General features: G+C 54.2%; 1 protein-coding gene across 2 annotated transcripts in view; it reads left to right on the forward strand.

Moving 5' to 3' along the window:
- LOC123629050 (F-box-like/WD repeat-containing protein TBL1X) overlaps positions 1–17081 on the forward strand; it is a 1209717-nt gene extending 1192636 nt beyond the window's left edge. For both annotated transcript variants that reach the window (XM_045538982.1, XM_045538983.1), the window contains 7 exons: positions 2407–2467; positions 6975–7096; positions 10370–10444; positions 10721–10848; positions 12717–12882; positions 15054–15155; positions 16392–17081. In XM_045538982.1, the coding sequence (XP_045394938.1) occupies positions 2407–2467; positions 6975–7096; positions 10370–10444; positions 10721–10848; positions 12717–12882; positions 15054–15155; positions 16392–16418 (681 nt within the window). In that variant the 3' untranslated portion in view covers positions 16419–17081. The remainder of the gene's footprint in view (positions 1–2406; positions 2468–6974; positions 7097–10369; positions 10445–10720; positions 10849–12716; positions 12883–15053; positions 15156–16391) is intronic.
- The last annotated feature ends 7806 nt before the right edge of the window (positions 17082–24887 follow it).

The raw sequence follows: 24887 nt of genomic DNA on the forward strand, positions 1-24887 counted from the left end.
TCACAATACAGTGGTGGAGTTGAGCAGCTGCAACAAAGACTGTATGGCTCCCAAAGCCTAAACTATTTACTGTCTGGCCATTAACAGAAAAAGTTTGCTGACCCCTGCACTAGGCTCTAACTCTCAAGATCAGTGAATCATTCGTTCCTTATCTCCTCTCTCTCTTTTAAGCCAGGAAACCCTTCATTCATACTTGGTACCCTAATATATAATATTAAAAAAATCGGAACTGCTATGGTTGACACACACTAAATGTTCCTGTGTAACTATCATCAAATTTTTACCAAGATGTTCTAACTCAGGCGATACACAGCACTTGTTCTGTATTCAATAGGCCACCACTAACTGGTGGTTGAATTACTAAAATAGTTCAAATGATAGCACTTCTATTTATCAGGCACTTGACCACTACGTGTGTTCACCCACCCAGTACTCCCAGGATAAGAGGCAGGCATGAGTGTGATCGCTCCCACGTGACAGAGGAGGAGCTAGAGCCCCCAGAGAGGTTTGTTAATTTGCCTAAGGACACACAGAGTGGAGGGGGGGGTGGCAACTCAGGCCCTGGGGCACCAGTAACTGCTGCCCTTTGACTTCTGTAGAATTCCAAATAGTTGTTTCCTGGCCTTCTTCCTTCCTGGAGACTCTTTTTAACGTTCGTTTGTGTTCTTCTCACTGATTATCAATCCTGACTCTACAAGGTGAACCATGTGACCAGTGAAAATGCGTGTTTGGAATTATATATATCTTTCGGGCCATGTGCTGTCCACCATTATGGCTTAGTCAACCGTGGCAGGAATGCTAACAATGCCCTTGTACATAACACCCAGAGAGAAAGTGTCATTTGCAGGATGCTGGCGTGGTCCTGCCTCGAATGCTCAACCCAAAGTGACTGAGATACGTGTCAAATTCTTTAGAATTTCTCTATAGTGTTTCCTTTTCTCTAATGTATATTTAACGCAAACATCAACTAAAATGATCCAGTTACCGATGTGGCATGTGAGATCGTATCAGAGAATTGTGGAATAGGTTATAGATTCTCTGCACTGCTGGACTTGGTTGTGGGGGACTAAATTAAGAACAGTTCTACCCAACAAACACACAAATGTTAATTGGGCTAGAGCGGACCCCAAACCTCGGAGTACCATGTTTCAAAGGTATCACTGTTCTGAGTGTTGCCTCTGACAGTTTCCACAATCGCCACGAAGTATAGCTAGTTCTTCTTAAAGCAAAATCTTTATTAAGCGACATTGACAGAGAGATGTAAAGTTTCCAATGTGAAGTTGAAAATTCCAGTTGATGAAGACTTAATTCCAGTGTCCTCACTGAGCTCCCTTTGGCTGCCATCTGTGTATGTCCCAGTGCCAGTAAGTTCGTGAGAATTCATCACTCACGTGTCTGCAAGGCAGAGGCCATCTTTCTCCGCATGGTGCCTGTGCCAGGCAACCCCGTGGCTGCGCTGGGACGCGGCCCCCAGTTCATGGGATCACGGGCACAGGAATTTCCAGAAACACCTATTCCCGCAGGCCTTCCTTTGGAAAAATGCCCAAAAAGAGGTGTAGACATGCTTTGTTACACGTATTTTCACAGTTTTCTGTTTTGGGATGAGCAGGAATCCCCACCATTCTGGTGGTTTTCCCAAGTGCTGGTTAAGGCTGCCCTGTCCCTCCACAAGCCGATGGCCCGTGCGGCCCTGCGGTGCTCCGTGTGATGCACCCCTCCACGCCGGGCTTCGGAGAGCTGGGGTGGGAGAGAAACGCCACATGCTTCAGTGAGATTCTGATACGGATCACGTGTTGAAATGACAATATTTTGGCTATATCAGAGTGAAATAAAATATATTCTTTCTTTCTTTTTTTTTTTTTTTTTGACAGAGTCTCACTCTGTTGCCCAGGCTAGAGTGAGTGCCGTGGCGTCAGCCTAGCTCACAGCAACCTCAAACTCCTGGGCTCAAGCGATCCTCCTGCCTCAGCCTCCCAAGTAGCTGCGACTACAGGCATGCACCACCATGCCCAGCTAATTTTTTCTACATATATATATATTTTTTAGCTGTCCATATAGTTTCTTTCTCTTTTTAATAGAGATGGGGTCTCACTCTTGTTCAGGCTGGTCTCAAACTCCAGAGCTCAAACAATCTGCCTGCCTCGGCCTCCCAAAGTGCTAGGATTATAGGCGTGAGCCACTCCGCCTGGCCTAAAATATAGTCATAACGAATTTCATCAGTTTCTCTTTTCCTTTCAATGTAGATGCTAGAAAATTACAAATAACCCATGTTGCTCACACCCTCTGTCGGGCAGTGCCATCTTGCAAGGAGAGGGGCTCGCCTCTGTTCCTGCACAAGACGCTTTTCTAGAGAAAACTGGGTGAGGAGAATGGTCACTAACTGTTTCCTTTGTTTGCGGAGCACAGACAACAATAATTTGGGACGCCCACACAGGAGAAGCCAAACAACAGTTCCCGTTTCATTCAGGTGAGTTGTTTTTGTTTTGCATGAAATTCAAAAATCATAATTCCGATGGAGCTGAGCCTGTGGGAAGGGAGCCCATTGCACGGCAGGCGTTGCCCTTCACGCTTGCAAGGTACGGCGTGCTCGACACCCGCCTGCCCGTGTTTGGAAACACGACAGGGAACCAGCCACAGAACCGGCTCAGGCTCCTTCCCCCTGCTGTCCCTGGAAGGATGCTGTGTTGGGGGTCCCCGCGAGCACCCCCAGGTCTGGCAGCTTGCCGCGAGCACTCACAGGACTCGGCATGCTGGCAGCTGAGGTTTCTTACAGCAGGAGGGTGCAAGGTGACGTCGGCAACGGGAAAGGCGCACGTGGGCAGTGCAGGGCTTCCACGACTCTCCTCCCAGTGGAGTCACACAGGACGTGCTTAATTCTTCCAGAAACATGGAGTGTTTCCTGCCAGGGATGTTCCTTAGAGACTCGGTAGCCAGGGTTTTTCTTGGGGGCTGGTCACGTAGGCACCGCTGCTCAGCACAGGACGGAACAGCAGGCTCCCAGAGGAGAGCGGGCGATCCGCACACACACTCCGATTCTCAGGCAGTGTCGGGCAGACTCCACCCGCCTGTCCATTTTCTGTCCTCTGTGTGCACAGACACACGGCCACCCCCAGCATCAGGAGGCTGGCGTAGATGCCACTTCCCTGAGCAGCACACGTCTGTTCCACGTTGAGGGCATCTCTGAGTGTGTGGGGCAGAAGTTTACTATTTTGTCACAAGTCCCGGAGGTGCTGTCTGGGAGGGGATCAGGGTGGACACGGTGTGCTTGGATGGGGGAGCCGACCCCAAGGACTGCCCCCAGTGGCACAGCCTGCCTTGGTGCCCAGGGACGGCTGCAGGCAGGGGCCAGGGTCCTACAGGAAGCACCATGAGCCGAGGGTCCAGTCGGTGGGCCTGTGCCAGGTGCGCAGATGCCCACGACTGTCCCTCACGTAGTGCCTCAGCAGGGGCCCCTCGGACAGTGAGGGAGGCCCGGGAAGGCACCGTTGATGCTCTGCCGCTTTGGAGAGGCCGGGTCCTCGCTCTGTGGCCCTGCTCCACAGATGGGTCCACACCCACTGCACCTCTCAGGGCAGCCGGTGACACTCAGGACTGTGTTGCTTGAGTGGAACAGCATCGGCGGGGTGGGCGGTGCTCAGCGTACTGGACACAAACGGCCCCAGATGCAGGCAGCGGGGGTCCCAGTCAGCACCTCCACCCGCCAGTTGCAGGACGTGTCCATCACCCCACAAGGAAACCCCGTACCCATCGAGCAGACTCCCCGTCCCTTCCTCCCCCAGCCCCTGGCAGCCCAGCCCGCGCCCTGCTCTGCGTGCACCACCCCTGCGCCACGCGCCCGCCGCTCTCCGCTCAAGCCTGTGCGGATGTAAGCAGGTAGCGAGGGAGAGCGCTGTCCCGGGTGGATTTCTGTTGCATTTGGCTGAGATGCCAAAACCACCCTTTGTTTTGGAAAGGATGCAGTGACAGGTTCACAGCCCCCGCAGACCAGGACGGCGAGTGTCTGACGTGGAAAGCTCTGGCTTCTGTTTTCCAGAGAAAAATACGCCCGACGTAAACATCAGCAAGGTTCTTCTAGTGCTGTTATCCTAGGAGTCTGTAAAGTGCTTTGGCAGAAAATCGTATTTCCCAGGGTGTCCGCAGGGCTCCGTGGAGGGCTTTCCATGTGGCTGGCCCAAGAAGACCACACACCACATGGTTCTGGTCTGAGCGAGCTGCCCACCTGCGATGTCACTGCCCACGAGGTACAACTCTGTCCCATCACCGGGTCAGAAACTTCCCGCTGGTACATGCCCCCTTTCCCATGCCAGCCAGTGTGCTAGAGGCTGTTAAAAAGAAGCTGGCTCTTCTGAGTGACACGCACAGTAGGAGCCGTGTCCCGTAGCTTTCGAGGGCTCACGTGACAAATGGCCTTGCCCCGTTAGATGTTCCCCACGGAGGCCTGTAGGGGGCGCCCTCGTCCCCGTCGGCAGCAAGCGTCAGCTCAGAGCCTGACCGTGGGACGGGCGTCGATGCACGACAGCCTGGCGAGATCTCAGGGTGCTTTGCTGCGTGAGGAAGGCCAGTCTCAGAAGGTCACGTTCGGTACAGGTACACTCATGTAACATTCCCGCGATGACACAATCGCAGAAAAGGAGAGCAGATCAGTGGTGCCGGGGTTTAGGAACGGAGGCTGTGAGCACAGTAGCCACAGGGAGCTCTGGACCTTGCCTGCGGAGTTGTAGGTCCACCCCGGTCATCAAGACAGCGCAGGGTGTGCACACACTGGTACCAGCGCCGGCTTCCTGGTCTCGATACAGCGCTGCGGGTACATAAAACAGAGCGCTTGGGGACCCCACGGAAGGATGCACAGGACCTCTCCGTGTTAGCTTAGCAGCTTCCTGTGACTCTAAGTATAACATTTTGAAAGAAAACTCTGGCTGGGCCTAGAAGGGTGGTGGGTGTGGAACTTCCGTGGCCCACGCATGGCAGGAGGGCACGGGCACCCCCGGAGTAGCTCAGCCTGTTAGTGGCCGCTCACCCCGCCCGGCCCGAGGGTGCTGGCTGCAGGAGCCGGCTCAGGGTGGGGCCGGCCGCCTCCGTCCAGAGGTCCCCTCCTTAGATGGAAGTGGGGGGCGGCCTGTGTGGGCGGCACAAAGCAGTGCTGCCCTGGCACTGATGTTAGAGGTGGTCCAGGAGTGCTAGTGGTCGAGCCTCAAAGCACTCTGCATTGCTGCTGAAGACGTTGCTTCGTTCAGTTAGCAGGAACCCTGTGATGAGAGGGACGCTTCTCTTTTTGATTTTTGTTTGTTTATTTATTTAGATAGGATCTCGCTCTGTCGCCCAGACTGAAGCGCAGTGTTGTAGCTCACTGCAGCCTCTAACTCCTGGGCTCACATGATCCTCCTGCTTCAGCCTCCCGAGTAGTAGCTGGGACTACAGGCGTGCACCACCATACATGGATAATTTTTGAATTTTTTTGCAGAGACAGGGTGTCGCTGTGTCGCCCAGGCTGGTTTCCCAACTCCTGGGCTCAGACGACCCTCCCACCTGGGCCTTCCAGAGTGCTGGGATTACGGGCGTGAGACACCACGCCCATCTCGTCTTCTCTGTTTTACACGTATCCGGTGCAGTGCTTTTCCCAGCCCTGAGTCACTCCCTCTGGCTGTGAACCCGGGACAGGCTCCAGAGGTTCCCCCACACAAGGGACAGCCCCAATCCCTAACAGGAGGGTGGAAGAGGGGCTGGCTGGCCTTTCCCCTGGGCTGGGCCTGCCTTGTCAGTCCTCACGTGCCGAGGGACTGCGTCTAGGGAGTGTGCTGTGGGAAGGATCTCAGTGGGGAGGCGGGGCCTGAGCACAGTGTGGCCTGGCGGCCCCCAGAAGTGGCAGGTGGCCACTCGAGCCTGTGGACACCTGAGAGAAGGTAGAACAGCCACTCTCAGCATCAGACCTGTTCTATGCTGCAGGACAGGAGTGAGGATCAAAGACACACTGCCCCAGAAGCACAGAGGGGGACGGGAGTCCGCAGTCACAGCTGCCACGTGAACTGTCACACCTTGAGAACCTCTCTGGGACCCAGGCACTCTGCTGTCCCCGAGGACGCTTCCCCTGGCCCGGTGCTCACCCCTGCCTCAGGGCTGCTCGCAACAGCCCCCTGGCAGTGAGGCTCTGGCCTTTGCCCTGCCTGAGGCTGCACGTCAGTAAAGAGGCGGAGAAGGACGAGGCCCCGGCTGCACCGGCCTCAGCGCCCTGGCTCTGACCGTGCGTCCAGGGTCCCTCCGAGCAGGGTCCACATCTGTGCAGTCCAGAGCTCTGGGGACAGGACCAGGGCCGGGTTTTTAACTCAGGCTCCGGCAGTTTTGGTGCATTGGAAAGTTGCTGGGTTTCCTGCTCCCATCCCCGAAATCAGAAGGTGGAGAATGAGACCCACCACTAGACTGTGAGATCAGTTAGGCTTTGTGTTGTTTCTGTCCTTGTCACCAGGCATTGGGGAGGGTGCTCCCCTCCCATCCCACACCACACGCCCGGGCTTCTCCCCACAGGGTTCCTGTGGCTTATCTTCCAGTGCATGGGGCGCGCTGATGTGCCGCAGGGGACGTTTTTAAACTGGGGGATCTTGAACATAGGGTGTGAAACCTCCTTCCTTTCCTTTTTTCTCCTCCCTGTCTAAAAATGAGTCCGATCACCCACCACAGTGCTGCTGCAGGCGGAGCGGCCCCATCTCCCTTCCCCGTGCAGGGGAGCGAGACGTCTGCGCCCCTCAGGGCACGGGTGGCGGGGGGTCGCGGAGACTCTCGCCAGAGCTATATTGTTGTCCCTGCAAATGTGGAAGGAGAGGGTCTGTAAGGTCTTTGAAGGAAAGAGAGTGTGTTCGTGCTGGGAATATTTTTATCACGTTACCAAGCGAGGCTTCTAGCCTGTGCTCTTCCTTGTTCTAACGCTGTGGAGCTCTGCACGATGAATAACCACAGTGTCCCTTCTGTCCCCTGCTCCGCAGCGCCCGCTCTCGACGTGGACTGGCAGAACAACACTACCTTCGCCTCCTGTAGCACGGACATGTGCATTCACATCTGCCGGCTCGGCTGCGACCGCCCAGTCAAGACCTTCCAAGGACACACGGTAAGCGGGAGTTCCGACCCCCGGCTCGCATTCCTGAGAGTGTGATGTGAGAGCTGCTTCTCCCATTCCTGGATTAAAACATGGAGTGACAGCAGACCAGTTCCCCGACAGCCCTTCGCTGCTAGAGCCGGTGTGGCTACCCCTGGCAGTGGATCAACCCAGTTGTGGGTAGGCAGTGAGAACAACTGACCCCAAGTGACCTCAGTGTTGGATGTTGCAGCAAAGACGTTAAAGCAGCTATGAGAAAAGTGTACGAGGACATAAAGAAAAAGGTGCTCATAGTAAGTGCGTGGGTGGGGACTGTCAGCAGAGAATGGAGAGCTGAGTCCTTAAAAATAAATGTAATCCCAGCACTCCGGGAGGCCCAGGTGGGTGGATCGTTTGAGCTCAGGAGTTCGGGAGCAGCCTGAGCAAGAGCGAGACCCTGTTTATACTAAAAATAGAAAGAAATTAGCTGGACAACAAAAAATACATAGAGAAAAAATTAGCCGGGGATGGTGGCGCATGCCTGTAGTCCCAGCTACTTGGGAGGCTGAGGCAGGAGGATCGCTTGAGCCCAGGAGTTTGAGGTTGCTGTGAGCTGGGCTGACACCACGGCACTCACTCTAGCCCGAGCAACAGAGTGAGACTCTGTCTCAAAAAAAAATTAAAATTAAAAAAAATAAAAACAAATGGAAATTTGAAAGCTGAGATAGTATAATGTCTGAAATGAGAATTTAATAGAGGGGGTTGACAGCAGATTGGAGATGGCAGAAGTAGGGTTAGTGAAGCTGAGGGGAGAGCCTAGAAATTGGTGAGTTTGAAGAACAGGTGGAAGATTGAAAATGTGAACAGAGGCTTAATGAGCTACGTAGCAGTGCCAGGCGCTCTGAGCATACATGTGATGGGGCAAGAAGGAACAGAATGGAACAGAAAAGTTATGTGAAGCAGTAATGGCCAAGTTTTCTAAAATTTGGTATAAAACGTCAACATTTAATCCAAGAAGTTCATCACATCCCAAGCAGAGTAAGTATGGAGAGAACCACACCTAACACCTAGGAGTGTGCCCAGCAGACGCTGAAGTCGATGATAAGAGAAAATCACAGACACAACCAGAGGCTGAAAAGTGCCACCTTATACACCGGGTGCAACAGTGTGAGCGGCAGCTGGTTTCAATTCCTTAGCATGGCACGTGAGACTCTTCCCGTCTGTCCCCAGGTCTCTCTGGTATCCAAAGTCCTCTGTGCTCGGGCCCCTGAGACCTGTGTGCCTGAGCCCCTCACCCGCGCTAAGCCCTGCCAGGAACACGCCCCACCTTATACTCACAGCACCCCTCGGCCTGGCACAGGGTCCTCCCCGTCGTCCCAGGCCCCCTGCCGCCCTCTGGGCCCCTGGGCCCCAGGTGAAGCCCCACACCGGGCTGGCCGTGGCCTGGCAGCTGCCTCCCGCAGAAACGGAGAGTGAATCAGGAGCAGGCCCGGGGCTGCTTGCTGTTTTCTGTCCAGCACCCAGAGCATCGTTCTGTGTTTAGGGCCCCTGTTAAAGCAGTGGGGGGTGATCAGAGTCCCCAGAGAGCTGCCATCGTGCCTCTAACTGATGGGAATTCCCTCGTCCTGCCTGCTCTTCTCCCCAGTGTGCACCTCGCCCCGCCCCTGGCCCGGGGTCCCTGCTTCCAAAGGAGGTGCTATTACAGCACGGGCGTCCATCGTCCTGTTAACATCTCCTGCCTATAAATGACCCTGTCTTTGTTTTTCTGGTCTCAGCGTGTTTCCCCTGTAACCCTAGACAATCCACAACCTTTTACCAGGGCTGCCCACAGTCCCGTGGTTTCCAGCTTCCCTGCTTAGGACAGTGCCCCCGGCACACCCTTGGCTTTAAGGGGGTCTCACTGTGCCTAATCGTTCTGAGCAAAGCTCCAGCCAAATACGCTGGAGTGGACATCTACGAGCCCATTCTGCATGCTGCCTAGAAATCCTCACTTGGATTGGGGCTGGGGGTCCATTCCCAGGAGGGAATTTGTTCCTTTCTGGAGGATTGAAGCTGGGCTCAGCTGGGGACTGGCATGGTGACTGGCTCCACATTCCCTATGAGACCTGCCTGTGGGTCCTCTCAGCAGCTGTGGCCAGAGCCCCCCCCCACCCCGACCTGCTCTGGCACACGCAGGCACACGCTCTCACACACACCCTTCTCCAATCTGCCCCCTGCGCCCTGCCCTGGCTTGCACCGCAGGCTGCTCCTTGCACTCGGGCTTCCTTCCTCCCTGTCCGGGGCCATGCGCCACCCGAGCCGCATGGCAAACACATGTGGCCTTGTCACTTCCCCGCTTCACACCCTTCATAACTCAGTGTCCTCGGAAAGCAGCGTGATCGGGTAATTTATCATCCAAACCAGAGCACTTAGGAGTGTGAAATTGCTTAGGCGATTAATCATGAGTGTGACATTAATTAATTGTTACGCCAGGGCAACAGGCATCGCATAGTGGGGCTGTGCTGGGCAGGTGGGGCCCTACAGACAGCCCCCGGGGAGCGCCTCGCTGGTGCACCCTGCCCCACCGCAAGACCTTGCCATGGTGGTTCCTGTTTGCATGTGTCTCCGGTGTGTCCCCTTCTCTTGGCTGTTTGGGCTGGATGGCGAGTCCCCGGCGGGGGTTTGGCCTCTCCTGTGTGTGTTCCTGACGCTCATCACTTGCGTCTGACTCCCTCGCACGTCTGTGTCTGCCTGTGTGCATTTGTGCACGTGGCTTGCACCGTCTTCCGCCCGGGCCAGCCCTTGCCCTGCGTGGAACCGCACAGAGCACGGAGCTTCACCCCTGCAATCACCCCCTCCCCGGCCCTCGCCAAGAAAGAAGCGCCTTGCAGCCACGGAGACAGAGCGAGTAGCTGTCATATGAAAGATGCATAGGAAAGCGATTCTCAAAGTCCATTTTTTTTTCACTTTTAAAATTTTTTCCCACTTTTAAAAAATAACTATTGATTTTATTTGCTATGTTTTATTGTATGTGAATTCTCTTCGTTTGGCTTCCTCCTGGTAGGGATTTTTTTTTTTTTTTTTTTTTTTTCTTCTTAGAGAAACATGGATGGGGGTGGCTGGTTACGTGTGGTGCGTGGCTGTGCTTGTATATAAATGCAAAAGGCCAAGTGAGAAAAGAAAAATGCAAGGGCTCCTGCATTGTGCTGACATCCAGGGCACAGCCAGAGAGGCCCGGCCCGGGCAGCACGCTCCTGCCCCCTGGTGGAAGGCGGCGGCACCTCGGCCAGCCCTGATGTCTGTTTCAAACCCTGTGGTCTCTTGCAGAACGAGGTCAACGCCATTAAGTGGGATCCCTCGGGAATGCTGCTGGCGTCCTGCTCAGATGACATGACATTGAAGGTGATGTCTAGAGGGGCAGGCTCTTTGCTCCCCGACAGCCCTGGTTTCTTTGGGGGTTGTATGTTATTGGGCACATTCCCTTTCGCTGTCGTTCTAGGAGGTCCTGTTTATCAGCCAGGGTCCTGCTGAGATGTCCTAGCCTCCCGTGGCCTTGCTCCCCACCCGGCGCCCCCCAGGCCTCCTGCAGCAAATGGGCCAGTCCCCTACTGAACGACACGGAATTGTCCCCGGGGGAGGAGCAGCATTTGCTCATACTGTTCCCAATGTGTTCCCTAGATCTGGAGTATGAAGCAGGACACGTGTGTCCACGACCTTCAAGCCCACAGCAAGGAGATCTACACCATCAAGTGGAGCCCCACCGGGCCAGCCACCAGCAGCCCAAACTCCAACATCATGCTGGCGAGGTGAGGGGACGGCGGCTGCACAGCCCGGGCTCGGGGTCTCGAGCGGCCTTGCTCGCCACGGCCGAGTTAGCCACACAGCCAGTAAAAGTCACTCGCACACGGAGGGGTCAGGAAATTTTGCCAAAGTGTGGTGCCGGTATGTTAAGGTCCTTCCAAGCTAAACGAGGTGGCAGCTCACTTTGAAGGGGCCGAGATAGAATTATCAAGTGACGCTTGACTTTGCAGTAAGGATCGTTTTGACCGTGAGGCTGGTATGAGAGATGTGCTCTATGTCCAGGCTTCGAGCACTTGGCTTTGGTGAAGCTTTTTGTTCAGACACAGAAAGGAAATGGGAAGAGTTCAGCTTGGACCTTGGGCTTGGTTTACTTGGCTTAAGCCAGAGATGGCTGTGTTGGGCATTTCAAGTGATGATAAAAGATTCCTGGACCCTCGCCAGATCTGACCTGACCATGTATACCGTGAATCCCCCACGACACCAATGTGGGGAGTGGGGTGGAGTGGCCAGGCAGTCACATGCCAGAGGAAGAGACTGTAGGGCTGGACGCCACCATGGCGGGGTCTGGAATCCGTGATGTGGATCCAAGGGGTTTGGGTCCATGAGACATGGATGTTCTCTGGCCTAGAGAAGACGAGGAATGTTTGGTGACCAGGCAGCAGCGGGGACTTGATTCTGCGTAGCTCAGAGAGGAGGGTGGTGGGGAGCAGCGAATGGTGGGCACGGTTCTGCTGTAGAGGAGGAAGCACCCACCCCTGCATGCCCCAGCCGGGCAGGGAGGGCTTCTGTTGTGGGCAGTGCTGGACCCACGTCTGTCTCTTGGAAAAGATGACGTAATTCCTGCATCAACTGAGTGGCTGAACCAAGGAACAAAGAACACAGAGGCCGTAACTCTTGTATTTCAAGTCCTAAAATCCACTTAAGTTGTCATGATGTAGTACTACACGCTATAATCATTTTTTGATGATTTGGAAGGTACTTTTGTGTCATGTGGTACCCAGCAGGGAGCACAAATTATCCTTTTAGCAAGTATAGAAGGCACATACCAGTGCCTAGCGGGGCCCTGCTGAGGGAAAACAAGCCAGATAACAAGGCCGGCACAGTGGCTCCCGCCTACAATCCCAGCACTATTGGGAGGCCCAGGCGGGAGGATCACTTGAGGCCAGGTGTTAGAGACCAGCCTGGGCAACGTAGCGAGACCCCACCTCTACAAAAAATACAATTAGCCGGGCATCGTGGCGAGTACCTATAATGCCAGCTGCTCAGGAGGCTGAGGAAGGAGGATTGCTAAGCCCAGGAGTTGGAGGCTGTGGTGAGCTATGATCACACCACTGCACACCAGCCTGGGCAACAGAGTGAGATCCTGTCTCTAAAAAAATTAATTAATTACAAATAGTTTTTAAAAAGAGGCCGGGCATGGTGGCTCACGCCTGTAATCCTAGGACTCCGGGAGGCCGAGGTGGGAGGATCGCTTGAGGTCAGGAGTTCGAGACCAGCCTGAGCAAGAGCAAGACGCCATCTCTACTAAAAATACAAAGAAATTATATGGAAAACTAAAAATATGTAAAAAAAATTAGCCAGGCATGGTGGCGCATGCCTGTAGTCCCAGCTACTCGGGAGGCTGAGGCAGGAGGATTGCTTGAGCCCAGGAGTTTGAGGTTGCTGTGAGCTAGGCTGACGCCACTGCACTCTAGCCAGGGTGACAGAGCAGGACCCTGTTTCAAAAAAAAGGAAGAGAAAAGGCTCACTAGTTCATTGTCTTTCGAAATGTAAACACTGAGAAAGTCAACCCCTCCTAGGTCCAATACGTACTGCGGAGACATTTAAACACCGGCACATTGACGCGGTTGTGTTTTCTCTCCCGTCCTCCCAGCGCTTCGTTCGATTCTACGGTCCGGCTGTGGGACGTCGAGCGAGGCGTCTGCATCCACACGCTGACCAAACATCAGGAGCCCGTCTACAGTGTAGCTTTTAGCCCCGATGGGAAGTACCTGGCCAGCGGCTCCTTCGACAAGTGTGTCCACATCTGGAACACTCAGGTAACCGCCTGGCCCTGCGGTGGACCCTTGCCCAAGCAGTGCGCGAGCAGTCACGCTTCCAGGGGCCAGGTCGGACTGTGCCCAAGGACAGCTAGAGCACCTCCTGCAAGCACTGTCCTCCTGGCACCCGTGGGTTTCAGCATAGTCCCCTGCGAGACACCTCGGGCAGCCGCCCTGCCCCGGGAAGGTGTCAGCTTCTGGGGTCCACAGGGCTCCTGGCCGTGTGACTCAGAGCCCAAGCTCCAAGCTCGTCATCTTGCAAAATATTCTTCCTTGGAGCAGGAGCCGCCACATTCTGTTTACTTTTTCTGAGTCTGTGGCGCGAGACCTGCCACCGCTTGGTCTTCCTCTTGGCCGCCATGGCATCTGGGGGCCGAGGGAGCCAGTTCTCCCATCGCTGCAAGTGCTGCCCTCCGGGTGCCAAGGCTGGGGGTGGGGGCAGCACCTTTCCATCCAGGCTCCCCGGGCCAGGCCAGCCCTGCCGCCTCTGACCCACAGCGGCTCCTGTAGCCCGCCGGGGAGCAACCGGGGAATGCCAAAAGGTGTGTGTTTGCTGTTGTCACACCCTGAGACTCTCTAAATGGAAATGTTTTATGTCTTAGTAGCACAGGGTGTGTCAATACTGGGTTGTCCTCTTACCCAAGGACTCAAAGGAGACGGGATCTGAGTACATGTGACTACTGTGGGTACCTGTGGCCATACCTGGGGACAGGAGCATCCCGAATAAAAAGGGTAGAAGTGGGCAGGAACTAGTGCTGTGCCGTGTGCAGGGCTGCGTGGGGCAGCTGGCTCTTCATTCTCATTCTAATGGAAAAGAGAAATGGGGCGATGGTGGGGGCCACGGATCATAATCAAGGATCCGGTTGGTTGGGTCCCAGGATGGATCAGATGCCCCCCCCCCTTTAATCTGATCCACTGTCTCAAATCCTTTTGGCTTCATTGACATTGAGGTGGATTTGCACTCTCTGGTTCATGCCCCCTTGTGGCAGGAGGAGGGGGAGCCATGTGCACTGGCAAGGGGTCCACTCAGATCACGGGCTTCCCAAGAATGTGCCTCACGTGAACGATGTCCTGTCAGGGGAGGGAAGGAAATGGTGGACCCTATGTAGAACCAGCCTGATGCCAGGCCCAGCACCACAGCCCTAGATGGGCCTTCCGGGAAACATGCATCTCAGGGCCAATGTGCAAGGGTCTCTACTCATGGAGTGCTTGCTACAAATAGTGACGGAGGGATTTGTGAAGTGGTGTCATCGAAAAATGACATGATCAGGCTGGACATGGTAGCTCACACCTCTAACCCCAGCACTGTGGAAGGCCCAGTAGGGAGGATCCCTGGAGCCCAGGAGTTTGAGACTAGCCTGTGCAACATAGTGAGACCCCGTCTCTACAAAAATATAAAAATTAGGCAGGTGTGATAGCACACCTGCAGTCCCAGCTGCTCAGGAGGCTGAGGCAGGAGGGTAGTTGGAGCCCAGCAATTTGAGGCTGCAGTGATTGCACCAGTGCATCCCAGCCTGGGCAACAGCAAGACTCCATCTCTAAAAAAAAAAGAGTGCCGTATCAAGTAGATACTGCCTACCATCAAGAACTCATTGAATCATTTCAACCCTTTTTTATAAATCCGAAAATTTTTTTCATCTTTCTCTAAATACGAAAATAAAATATGGACTACTGTTGACTCTGTCTCTCCCGGTCCACAGAACACCACCCTTTGAAGGGTCCATTTGAGCCAAGGTTCCGTGAGAACTCTCCTGGTCTCGACCTTCCGATTTCCTTGCCCGTCACCCTTAGTGGAGGATCCCAAGTGAAGGTTTATCGGGTGCTCCCAACGCCTCTCCTTCCCTCCTCTTACACTTGTCACATTAGTGCTGTTTTAAACCAGAAGCCGATGGTCTGCAGTGTTTTCTGTTACACGTGCGTTATGCCTTTGCTCTTTCAAGCTAATTGTCCAAAAAGTGTTTGGGTTTGAACTTCGTGACATACTGATACATTTAATCAATAATTAGTCATCAGATAGCCGTTTTCATTGCTACAGGGCGAGGGGGCTGTTGTGTTCGTTCGGGTCCTCCAGGAAACGGCAGGATGAGCTAGGCCAGAGGCTTACGGGGGACCCCGTGGCAGCAGTGGGGCGAGAGGGGTACCGTGTAAGTGACGACTGCCTTGCTTTGCAGAGTGGGAGTCTCGTCCACAGCTACCGAGGCACCGGTGGCATCTTCGAGGTGTGCTGGAATGCCCGAGGTGACAAAGTGGGTGCCAGCGCGTCTGATGGCTCTGTAAGCAGCACCGCTGGTTTGCCGGGGGGCACGGTGGGGTGCGGGCGGGGACAGTGGCCCCGCGCTGGGTTCCCGGGGCGCGTGTGGTGTCTGTGTCCTGGGGGGCCCTGGCACGCAGAAGGGACTCGGCCAGCGTGCCATGTGGGAAGGAAACTTCCAGGCTGGATGCCGCCTGGGCTGGCACCTCATCTGGGAGTGGCCTTCTCCTTGTCCCTTGCGGAATGTCATTCTAGTCAGCATTTCTTGGTTAAGTCAGTGGTTCTCAACCCCGGCCATTCGCCCCCTCTGAGGACATTAAACCATGTCTGGAGGTACTTGGGATGGTCACTGCAGTCACGCGTCGCTTAACGACGAGGCTGCAGTCTGAGCAACGCACCATTCGGTGACGCCGCCCTTGAGTGACATCCTGGCACGCACTGGCGCAAACTGGGAGGGCACGCCCCCTGCACGCCTCCTGCACGCCTGGGCGGGCCTGTCGCCTGGGCCACAGTCGCAGGGCCCGCGGCTGCCCTGAGCCTGCAGGCGGCGTCGCACAGCAAGCCTGTGTGCACAGGAACGCGCCCACACACAGGAAAGGCTCGGGAAAACGCAGGTTAGAACGCGGGAGCCGCCGCCGTCTGTGCGGTGCATCACCCACGGAGACGTCGTTGTGCGGCGCGTGACTGTAGTGTGGTCAGGGCTGGGGCTCCTGGCGTCTCATGAGTGAACCCGGGGACGCTGCGCAGCCTCCTCCCGTGCCCAGGATGGGCCCCCACAGCCAGGAGTGTGTGGCCCCCGGTGTCACCGGTGCCGACACAGAGAGGCTTCCTCCCCTCACACCCACATTTGAGCCCACAGACCGTGTCTCGCTGGTGCAAGACGTGGCCTCCCGTTCTGCCAGCCTGCTGGGCCCCGTGGGTCGTCTACATTTCCGATTTGCCCCTGGACTTAGGGTTGCCCTGATCTCTAAGGCCAAGGGCCTTCTGGCCAGCCAGTGGCAGTGGGGCCCCCAAATGTTCTCAAAGTCCAGTGCTTAGGCTCACATTGCCATCTGTGTCACCGTCGTGGGCATCTGGCCTGTGACTCTGGCCCGTGGTCACTGCCGCTCAGGTCCCAACCCCCTCCGTGAGCTGGCCTCCCTCGTGTGGTTTGCCGGCGTTTGTCCATGAGCCACGCAGACGCCAGCCAGCCCAGCCCGCTCTCAAGGCGTCTTGGTGTGGGCTCTCAGGGTAACAGGCGCTTTGTCTTTCCTTCCAGGTGTGTGTTTTAGATCTGCGGAAGTGACCACAAAACGTTACAGAAAAAAGAGAAAAGGAAGTCTAATGGACCAGCAAGGACTGTGTGAGGTTGCAGCACTCTCAGACCAATTCCGCCAGCCCCCGCACTGTCCGAACTGACTTTTGTGTTAGCGTGTGCTCCGAAATCAGCTCATCCCTGGCCACAGGAGTCTGTATCTTCTTTGTAATCTTCATCGAGAAGTTAAAAAAAAAAAAGCAAACAAAAGAAAAAGCAAACACAGTGTCATATCAAGGGGGGAAGGGACGGTTCCCACCGGGGACATGCAGCCTGGGGAACACGGAGCCACCGGCTGGATGCGCCCAGTTTGGTTTCCATCTGCAACAGGCTCTGTGAGGGCTGAACAGAACAGAAAACAATTTTTAAAAGCTGTGCTAAAAAAAAAAAAAAAAGAAAAGAAAAACGCTGTGATAAACCTACCGAAAGGGGAAGAACGACAGAAAAAAAACCTCCTCCTTGCTGTGGCGTTTTTTTGTTTTGCTTTGTTTCCCCTGACAATTTGGACACTACAGTTGCTCTCGCAGAGGATGTTCAGAGACCAGTTTGTACCGATGAAACGCGCAGCTTTGTAATCCCAACGCTTTCTATTTTCTAGAATCTTCTTTGTTGGGTGGTTTTTCCGTCAGCTGGAAATCTGTTGCGGGGGGGGGGGGGGGGGGGGCGGTCCTGCGGTCTGAGATGGAAACTGTTTTGGGTCTGTCGCGCCTTCCCTCCGTCGCACACCGCCTCTCCCCTTTGTCTGGTGAGGTCTGGCTTTCCCGTGCACCCTCCGTAGGCACAGCCACAGGGACAGACGACAAAATCTCTGGGGGACAGCTTCCCCCAGCTCCACCCTCCCGCCCCACCGCCCCCTGCGTGCCCTCCCTCCCTCCCTCCCCCTTTCACATAGTTGCTTCAGATCTGAGGTCTCAAGGGCACTTTGGGTGCATAATAAGTGCTTTATGTAAGAAGGCAGGGCCAGGGAACTTTTTACTGGAGAAAAAAAAATGACTTATAAGAGAAAGAGCCTGGAGTATTTTTGGAAAAAAAAAAATATTTTTATGTTAAAACAATTTTAAAATCCTAAAATGGCCATCAGACAGAGAGAGCTTTGTGTGATTCGTATTTTAAAAAGAATTTAAGAAGACACAGGTAGGGTCTACGGAAGCTTTTCCCTCCCCCCTCAGCTTTGTGAAAGGTGGTCCGGAAAGCGCTGGGTGGAGGTGGCCCTGGGTGACAGCGTGCCCGTCCCACAGCCAGGGAGGACCACCCCAGCCCCTGGGGTGGGAAGAACGGTGTGTGTTTGCCGTGGCAGCCGGCAGGACGGCAGTGACAACACTGTGCGTTCGCACCACGAGGATGCATCTCCCCAAGCAGAAGGTCTTGGAGAACCATCTAAGCCGACAGCTCGCCGGTTCCACCCGCCAGCCACGCCTCGTCCACAGCAGGGCAGCCACCGTGGTCGCTCCACCGAGAGCATGCTCGGCCAGTCCTTGCGCGTCCCACGTAAAGGCCCCAGCATGTCATGGCACTTGGTCTAATGATGACAAAAATGAGCGAGGAAGGAAGATTTTGCAGTCCTGAAGGTGAATTCCGTAGCTAGAACGTCACTAAAAATTTCTGCCGTGTTTATAATTTCTTTCTCTCACAAGAGACTAGGAGAAAGATTCTTTTTTCTAAATAATGAATCTTTTTACTGTTTTTGAAAAAAATTAAACAAGGTTTTGTGTTCCTAGAAGAGCTTCCTTTCATTGGATCAGGTGACCTTTGTACTCTCGTCATAACCCCACACTGACTTATTTTTTTTAAATTAGCAACCAGGGAACAGTCCAAAGACAGGCTGTCTTCTCCCGTGGGCTGTCCTGCGGGCCGAGGAGGGGCCGGGAGGTTGGCCAGGCGCGTGGGGGCTGCTGAGTCGGCGGGCAGTGGGTAGGGTTCAGTCGGTGTGTGTTCTGGCGGCAAAACAGGGTGTTATCAGAGGGTGGCATCCATCCACAGAGCTGAAAACCAGCCGTCGGGGAAGGGCCAGGGCTTCCTGCGGGACTAGGAGTGTGCCGGGACCAGCTACAAAAGCCAGGGTGCGTTGATCGTTCTTAGATAACCCATTGGCCTCCACTTGGGTATGTGAATTCTTCCAGCCCCAAAAGACCAAAAAGCTGCTCTGTTTCCGAGATGAGTATTTTATTCAGGCTGTTTCCCAAACACTTAGCAAAGAAAGCCAAAGTCACATGGCGTTGCCGTGCCCACCTGTGAGGATAGCAGGCATCCCCGGAGGAGTTGACAACTTCCTGCCCCGAGGACTCAGTAGGTTTGGGGGGTACAGTTTATGGGGTCCCAGGTGAATACCATCTTTACCCCTCCCCAAATAAAAGTGCATTCATCTCTACTGAGTGTCAGCTCTCAGAGGTCAGCCCATTTTGGGGGGCACGGCTCGTGTGTCACCAACCAGGACACTGCGGGATGGTGCTGGTCGTCACATGCACCGTGAGGGTTCACCAGACAATCTGCGCACGAGTGTCGGTCGCCAGGGTCTCCCCGGAGTGTTGGCTTTAGCGTTTGCAATGTGAGCCACGTCGGAACTGTCAGGTCGGTGCCTGGGGCTGGGAGACTTTGGACCCCGGGCTCAATCCCTGTGCCCAGGAGGGACCCTCAGAAAGACGAAGGGAGACGGTCTGCATCCCGCCTTCCCACCTGCCACCGGGCCGCAAGGGGGGCCGAGTGACAACGCAGCCAGCGCCCCTCAAAGCCACCCGCACTCGGCAAAAGCCGATCCCAGAGCGTCCAGCGTCTACACACCCTCCTCCACCCTCGCAGCTGCCAGAACGTTGGCTGACTCATCTTTGTCACCAAGGGGGTGGCCTGTCTGGAATGTTTTTGTTCAACGTTCACCTTAAAAATTGGCAAGGAGAGCTTGAGTGTTAGTGACCAAACTTAACCTGGAAAGCAGGCGTAACGCGACTGTCCTTGCCGCAGTCTCCGGTCGGCTTTGAAGTGGCCGAGAGCTGCATGCGGCACACACCTGGGAAAGGGCTGCTGCCCGGGGGCCAGACGGCCGGACGTGACGGGGCGCAGCCCTCTGACCCCACGACCCCGTAGGGCCGGACTTTGTTCTGTCTTTCTAGAACTAGATCCTGGAGCCAAGTGAAGTGCACTTTGTCAAATGTTAGGTTCTGCTTCGTTCCTCATTGTTTTTCTCTTTTAACCTTTGGTCCCACCTTTTTTTTGTTTTAATCGTGTTTCTTGTCCGATGCAGAAATGTACCTTCCGCCACTCGCTGAAGTTTTGAATTCTGGCTTCTGCGGTTTTTATTGTCTGTGTCAGACGTACAGCCAGACGTGGTCTCTGTCAGCGTTTTCCAGATTCTGTTCAAACGACATCGACCCCGTTGCGGTCTCCCCTCCACTCGTGCTCACCCTCACGCTCTTTGGGAAAAAGAAAATCACCTTGTGTGTTGTAGCTCATTTGTTTCAAGAGAGAATCAACAGATCATATTCCGTGTCTTGAATAAATTGCTTTATTTTGATACTAGAGAACGTGGTGGGTGTGCCTCCTTCCTGCTGTGCCTCCTTCCGTGGTGGCTCTGCTAACGGGGCGAGGGGCCCCAACACGGCCCCGTGGCCGTCGCCGCAGCTGTTCTGAAAGCTGGGTTTCCTTTTCATTCTTGTATTGCAGCCTGGCTGTTTTTAAAACGCAACGCAAGTGAACTTTCATCAGCAGGTTGGTTTGCTGGGAGTTTGGATTCAAGGACTAGCCCTGAGTAATTTGAAGAACTTAACAGTTACAGGACAGGGTGACATCCGATGTTACTTCTGCTCAGTGCAAACTAACATGTGGCAAACACGAGCTGACGTTTTCCCTGCCGGGCTCTGCCGTGTGTTTCCATTGATGCCACCTGAGTTAATCGGTGAGTATTACATGATGCAGTTACTTGGTGGAGATGGCTGTCCCTGTTCCATGAAGGAGACGGGCTTAGTCTTAGTCCAAGATTTCACTGTGAAGGTGAGTCCCAAACACTGCTGTGTCCCTCTCGTGCTGCTTGGTCTGCTCTGGGCAAAGCAGAGGTCAGGGCCCCCTCTGAGTTCAAGGCTTCTGTGGATAATTGCCTGGGAAATATCCAAGAGTATCTGTGGCCTTCGCAGATGACTCAGGCTCCTGAAGGGTCCAAATCCCAAGTTCAGGTCTTGAATTGGCAACTTTAGACTAACTGTTGGTCAGACACAGTGGTTCACACCTATAATCCCAGCACTCTGGGAGGCCAAGGCAGGAGGATCACTTGAGGCCAGGAGTTTGAGACCACCTGAGCAACATAGAGAGACCCTGTCTCTACAAAATATATTTTTTAAATTAGCCAGGTGTGGAAGTGTGTACCTGTAGTCCCAGCTACTCGGGAGGCTGAGGCAGGGGGGTCTCTTGAGCCCAGGAGTTGGGGGCTGCATTGAGCTATGATTGCACCATTGCACTCTAGCCTACACGACAGAGCGGGACCCTGTCTCAGAAATTTCTTTTTTTTAATACTTCTTTATAAGACTAAATGTTAAATGAACAATTTTCACCTTTAGGGAAAAAAAAATCCATTGGAACCCTTCACTGCAGTGATTCTAAACATGTTTTCCTTTGTTCATTGAGGTGCCCACTTAATTTTATTTATTTTGGGAATCTAAGTTTCAACTCACTGAACAGAGACCTCTTTTTTTTTTTTAATTGCCCCATCTTGATCCTGTTCCAGAAGTTATTTGAGAATGTTCTTGGTGTTGTGGCGGGAACCTGCAAGTCACCGTGTGGGCTGCATGGAAGGGGCGGGCAGGGTGGGGAACAGATTCAAGCCCTGATAAAAGACTCTGAATTTGGCTGGACGGTTTTTTCCAGTCTGAGTGCTTTGTCTCTGCAGTGTTGCATCCACAGCCAGGGAAGCAAGGCAAGAGGACAGGACGATGTTCCGCCTGGAGAACCATGCACGGGTAGGGTCGAGGCAGCGGGGAGGGGAGGGAGAGTGTTCCTCAAAGCACCAGCCTTCCCAGGAAGTGAGTGCTCCGCAGGATGGGGCTTCGATTAGGAATCAAGTTATCCTCGAGCAGAAGGTGCTTACTTGGAGCCACTCCACAGGAGCACAGCTGCTGTGTGTCCTGCCGCAGGGACACGGCTGCAGAGGAGCAGGGTGCTGTCTTACTCTGAATGGGGGGATGAGGAGGCTACTGAGAGCTTTTCATGGCGCCACTGATGGACGGAATGGCTGCTAAGCTGGCCAATAAGATAAAGCCAGTGGAAGCGCTCTGAAGGGGGCAGTCTCACCCTTCCTCCCACTCCACCTCCGCCATGGGCGTCCTGCGCCCAGGCTCCTGGCTGTAGGGCCCGGTGCCCTCTCCCCTCTTTGAGAACTTTCCTCCTGCTGTGTCCCTTCCCTCCATCCTCACTGTCTCACTCCCTCCTCATCACTGTCTCCTCACTGCCCAGGTTGACTGGATATGCAACTTCTCTCACGTCCGTTATTCTGTCCCTGACGCCCAGCCCTGCCCCAGGGCCCAGCAAGTAGCCACAAAGAAGCGTCCACTTGCCCTCTCACTCTGCTCAGCCCCCGTCAAAGCCACTGGGCATGCGTGTCAGCTGGTGACGCTTGGTGCCCCGTCTAAGAGTCACCGTCTTAACTGGGCAACCAGATCTTGGGGTACTTACAAACAAGCTCAGGTTAATGTAAGCCAAGAAGAATGATTGAGAAAGATGTCGGGCAGCTTTGAGAATCTTGAGAACCAGGTGTGGGGGCTACACAGAACAGCCGAGGTCAGGCGGCAAGACTGGACCAGTGGAAATGACACAGCAGCAGGTGCTGTCCATGCCCTGGTAGTGGACGCTGGACCAGCCCTGGACACACACCTGGCGCTGCCTCCCCAAGTGGACCTGCCTGCTGCCAAGGCCTCTCCAGAGGTGCTTCTCTGCAGCCCACTTGACTCTGGGGCACCAGCTTTTAACTCGGGAGACGTGCCTGATTGGCCCTGCCAAGTCACATGCCCTCCTCTAGCTGCAAGGGAGGCTGGAAACGCCAGCAGTTGGCCTCTTTGCTTCTAGAATGGGGGTTGGGGCTGTTCCTGGGCAGGTAGCAGGCAATCCTCAACTACAGCAGGGGCCTGTGATGTGGGGTGGGGGGTGCAGACAGAATGCCATCACCCAGACGCCCGTAGAAAACCTACACCTCCTCATGTCTCCTTGACACCTTTGACCAGGGTGGGTGTGGTCTAGCCTAGACCTGTAAGAAGGCGCTGCAGCAGTTATGCAGAGAGCCTGGGGCACCACCTCACGATGTGCTCAAAATCCATGTGCAGCTTTGTGATGCCAGAGATACAAATGTAGAAGCTTCCTGGACAGCTTTTCTAGAATAAAATGGAGTCCCGGTGTTGATATGAAGGGAGATGTCACATGGCAGAGCTGTCTGCAGTGTCCTGAGAAAACAGCCTGTCTTGCTTCCCTATGCGCACACTGGGCGGCTTGCAATCCCAATGCCTCCTGCAATATTGTTTAAAAGAAAAATGCACAGAAGAGACTTCAAAAAGTTAATGGAAAATATGTATTATGAAAAAGATATGCATGGATTTTAAAGGTTTATTTACACCAAAATAAACTCATACTACCTTATTATAACATGTCTGAGCAGGATCTAGTTTGAGGCACTAAAGACAAGACATCAGTTTGAAAAGAGCCCCTGTCAGAGCAATGTGAATTCTGGTAAAATTGAAACAAGAACAGTCGCTTGAGTGGCAGAATGGTGAAATCATTGGTGCCTCACGAGAAGTTTGCAGGGACAGTGCCCCAAAGGATTCGGCAGTTTACAAATAGAGAATTTGTTTTAAGAAGACGCGATGATGTTGAAGTTGAAGCCGGCAGCAGCAGACCCTCCAAATCAATTGTCAAGGAAAACGTTCATCTTGCTCCTGCCCTAATTGAAGAGGACTGGTGATTAATAGCACAAACACCATGCACATCTCAAGTGTTCAGCTTAGCAATTCTGACTGAGAAATTCAAGGTGAGCAAACTCCGCTGGACGGATGCTGACACTACTGCGCCCAGATCGGCTGCAGACAAGACCAGAGCTTCCAGTGGAAACTCGAGACGAATGGGATCCGGATCCTGAGCATTTCTTCCAAGAACTGTAACAGGAGATGAAACACGGCTTCGCCAGCACGACCCTGGAGACAGCACGATCGAAGCAGTGGCTGCCGAGAGGCGGGAGGGTCCGTCCCAGCCAGGGCAGACTGCACAGGAACAGAGGCCACGGCAGGAGTTCTGGGGATCTCAAAGCATTTTGCTTGCTGGCTTTCCAGAGGGTCAAAGAACGACAACATCTGCGTATCACGGGAGTGTCTGGAGAAAGTCAGCTGAAGCTTTGGCAGAAAAACACCCGGGAAAGCTTCAGCGGAGAGCCCTTCCCCACCACGGCGACGTTCCTGCTCATGCCTCTCGTCACACGGGCAGTTTTGTGCGAGTTTGGTGGGCAATCATCAGGCCTCCACCTTCGGTCCTGATGCGGCTCCTTCTGACTTCTTTCTCTTTCCTAATCCTAAAAAATCTGCAAAGGGCACCCATTTTTGTTCAGTTAATGATGTAAAGAAGGCTGCAGTGACGTGGCTAAGTTCCCAGGTCCCTCAGTTTGTAGTGATGGAACAAATGGCTGATGCCATCATTTACAAAAGTGTCTGGACCTTGATGGAGCTTATGTTGAGAAGTTTACGTTTTTTTATTTTATCAATTCCATTTTTCCAGGAACGTTTTGAACCCTCGTACATCTTAACGGATGGGAAGATGGAGACACAGGCAACGATGTGAGCTTGGAGCGCGTCATTGCTCGACTAAGCAAAAGCTCAATTCCCGAGCAAAGCCCCGTTCCCTTCCCACCCGGGGTGCCAGGAGGCCAGGCCCAGCCGCTCCCCAGCCAGCCTGCTGCCTCTCCGCCTTGCTGCTGTTGGCATCGCTGATAACCTCAGTCAAGATCATCTGCTTTAGAAGCTGTACTTTTACTGTGGGCTTTCAGCGTGTGGATGTCTGCGTAAGCGCGCACTCACCACTGTGTTACAGGGGCCTACAGTGTTCAGTGCTGTCACCTGCTGTGCCGCCCGCGAGCAACAGGCGGTGCCACGTGGCGCAGGCGCGGTGGGCTCTGCCATCTGGGCGTGCGGGAGGACACTGCGGGGTTCCCACAATGGCGAAACCACCTAATGACATATTCCTCGGAACATGTCCCTGTCGTGAGACGACGCGCCAGTGTGTGTGAGTTTCACTAGAGGAGGTGTTCAGACAGAGCCGAGGCCGGCCGAGAGCTGAGTCACAATCATTTTATTTATGGACTTGCCCACTACTTGGATCCTGCACTCACATTATCCTGCAGCGACCTCATGGTGCCCAAGGGCCGACCCCTTCCCAGCAGCCCCCTTTCATGAGCCTTGCAAGTCCAGGCAGGTTCTGGGGACTCTCCCAGCCCCATGCAGACCTGAG

This window comes from Lemur catta, chromosome Y, assembly GCF_020740605.2.
Source record: "Lemur catta isolate mLemCat1 chromosome Y, mLemCat1.pri, whole genome shotgun sequence".
Taxonomy (NCBI): Eukaryota; Metazoa; Chordata; class Mammalia; order Primates; family Lemuridae; genus Lemur; species Lemur catta.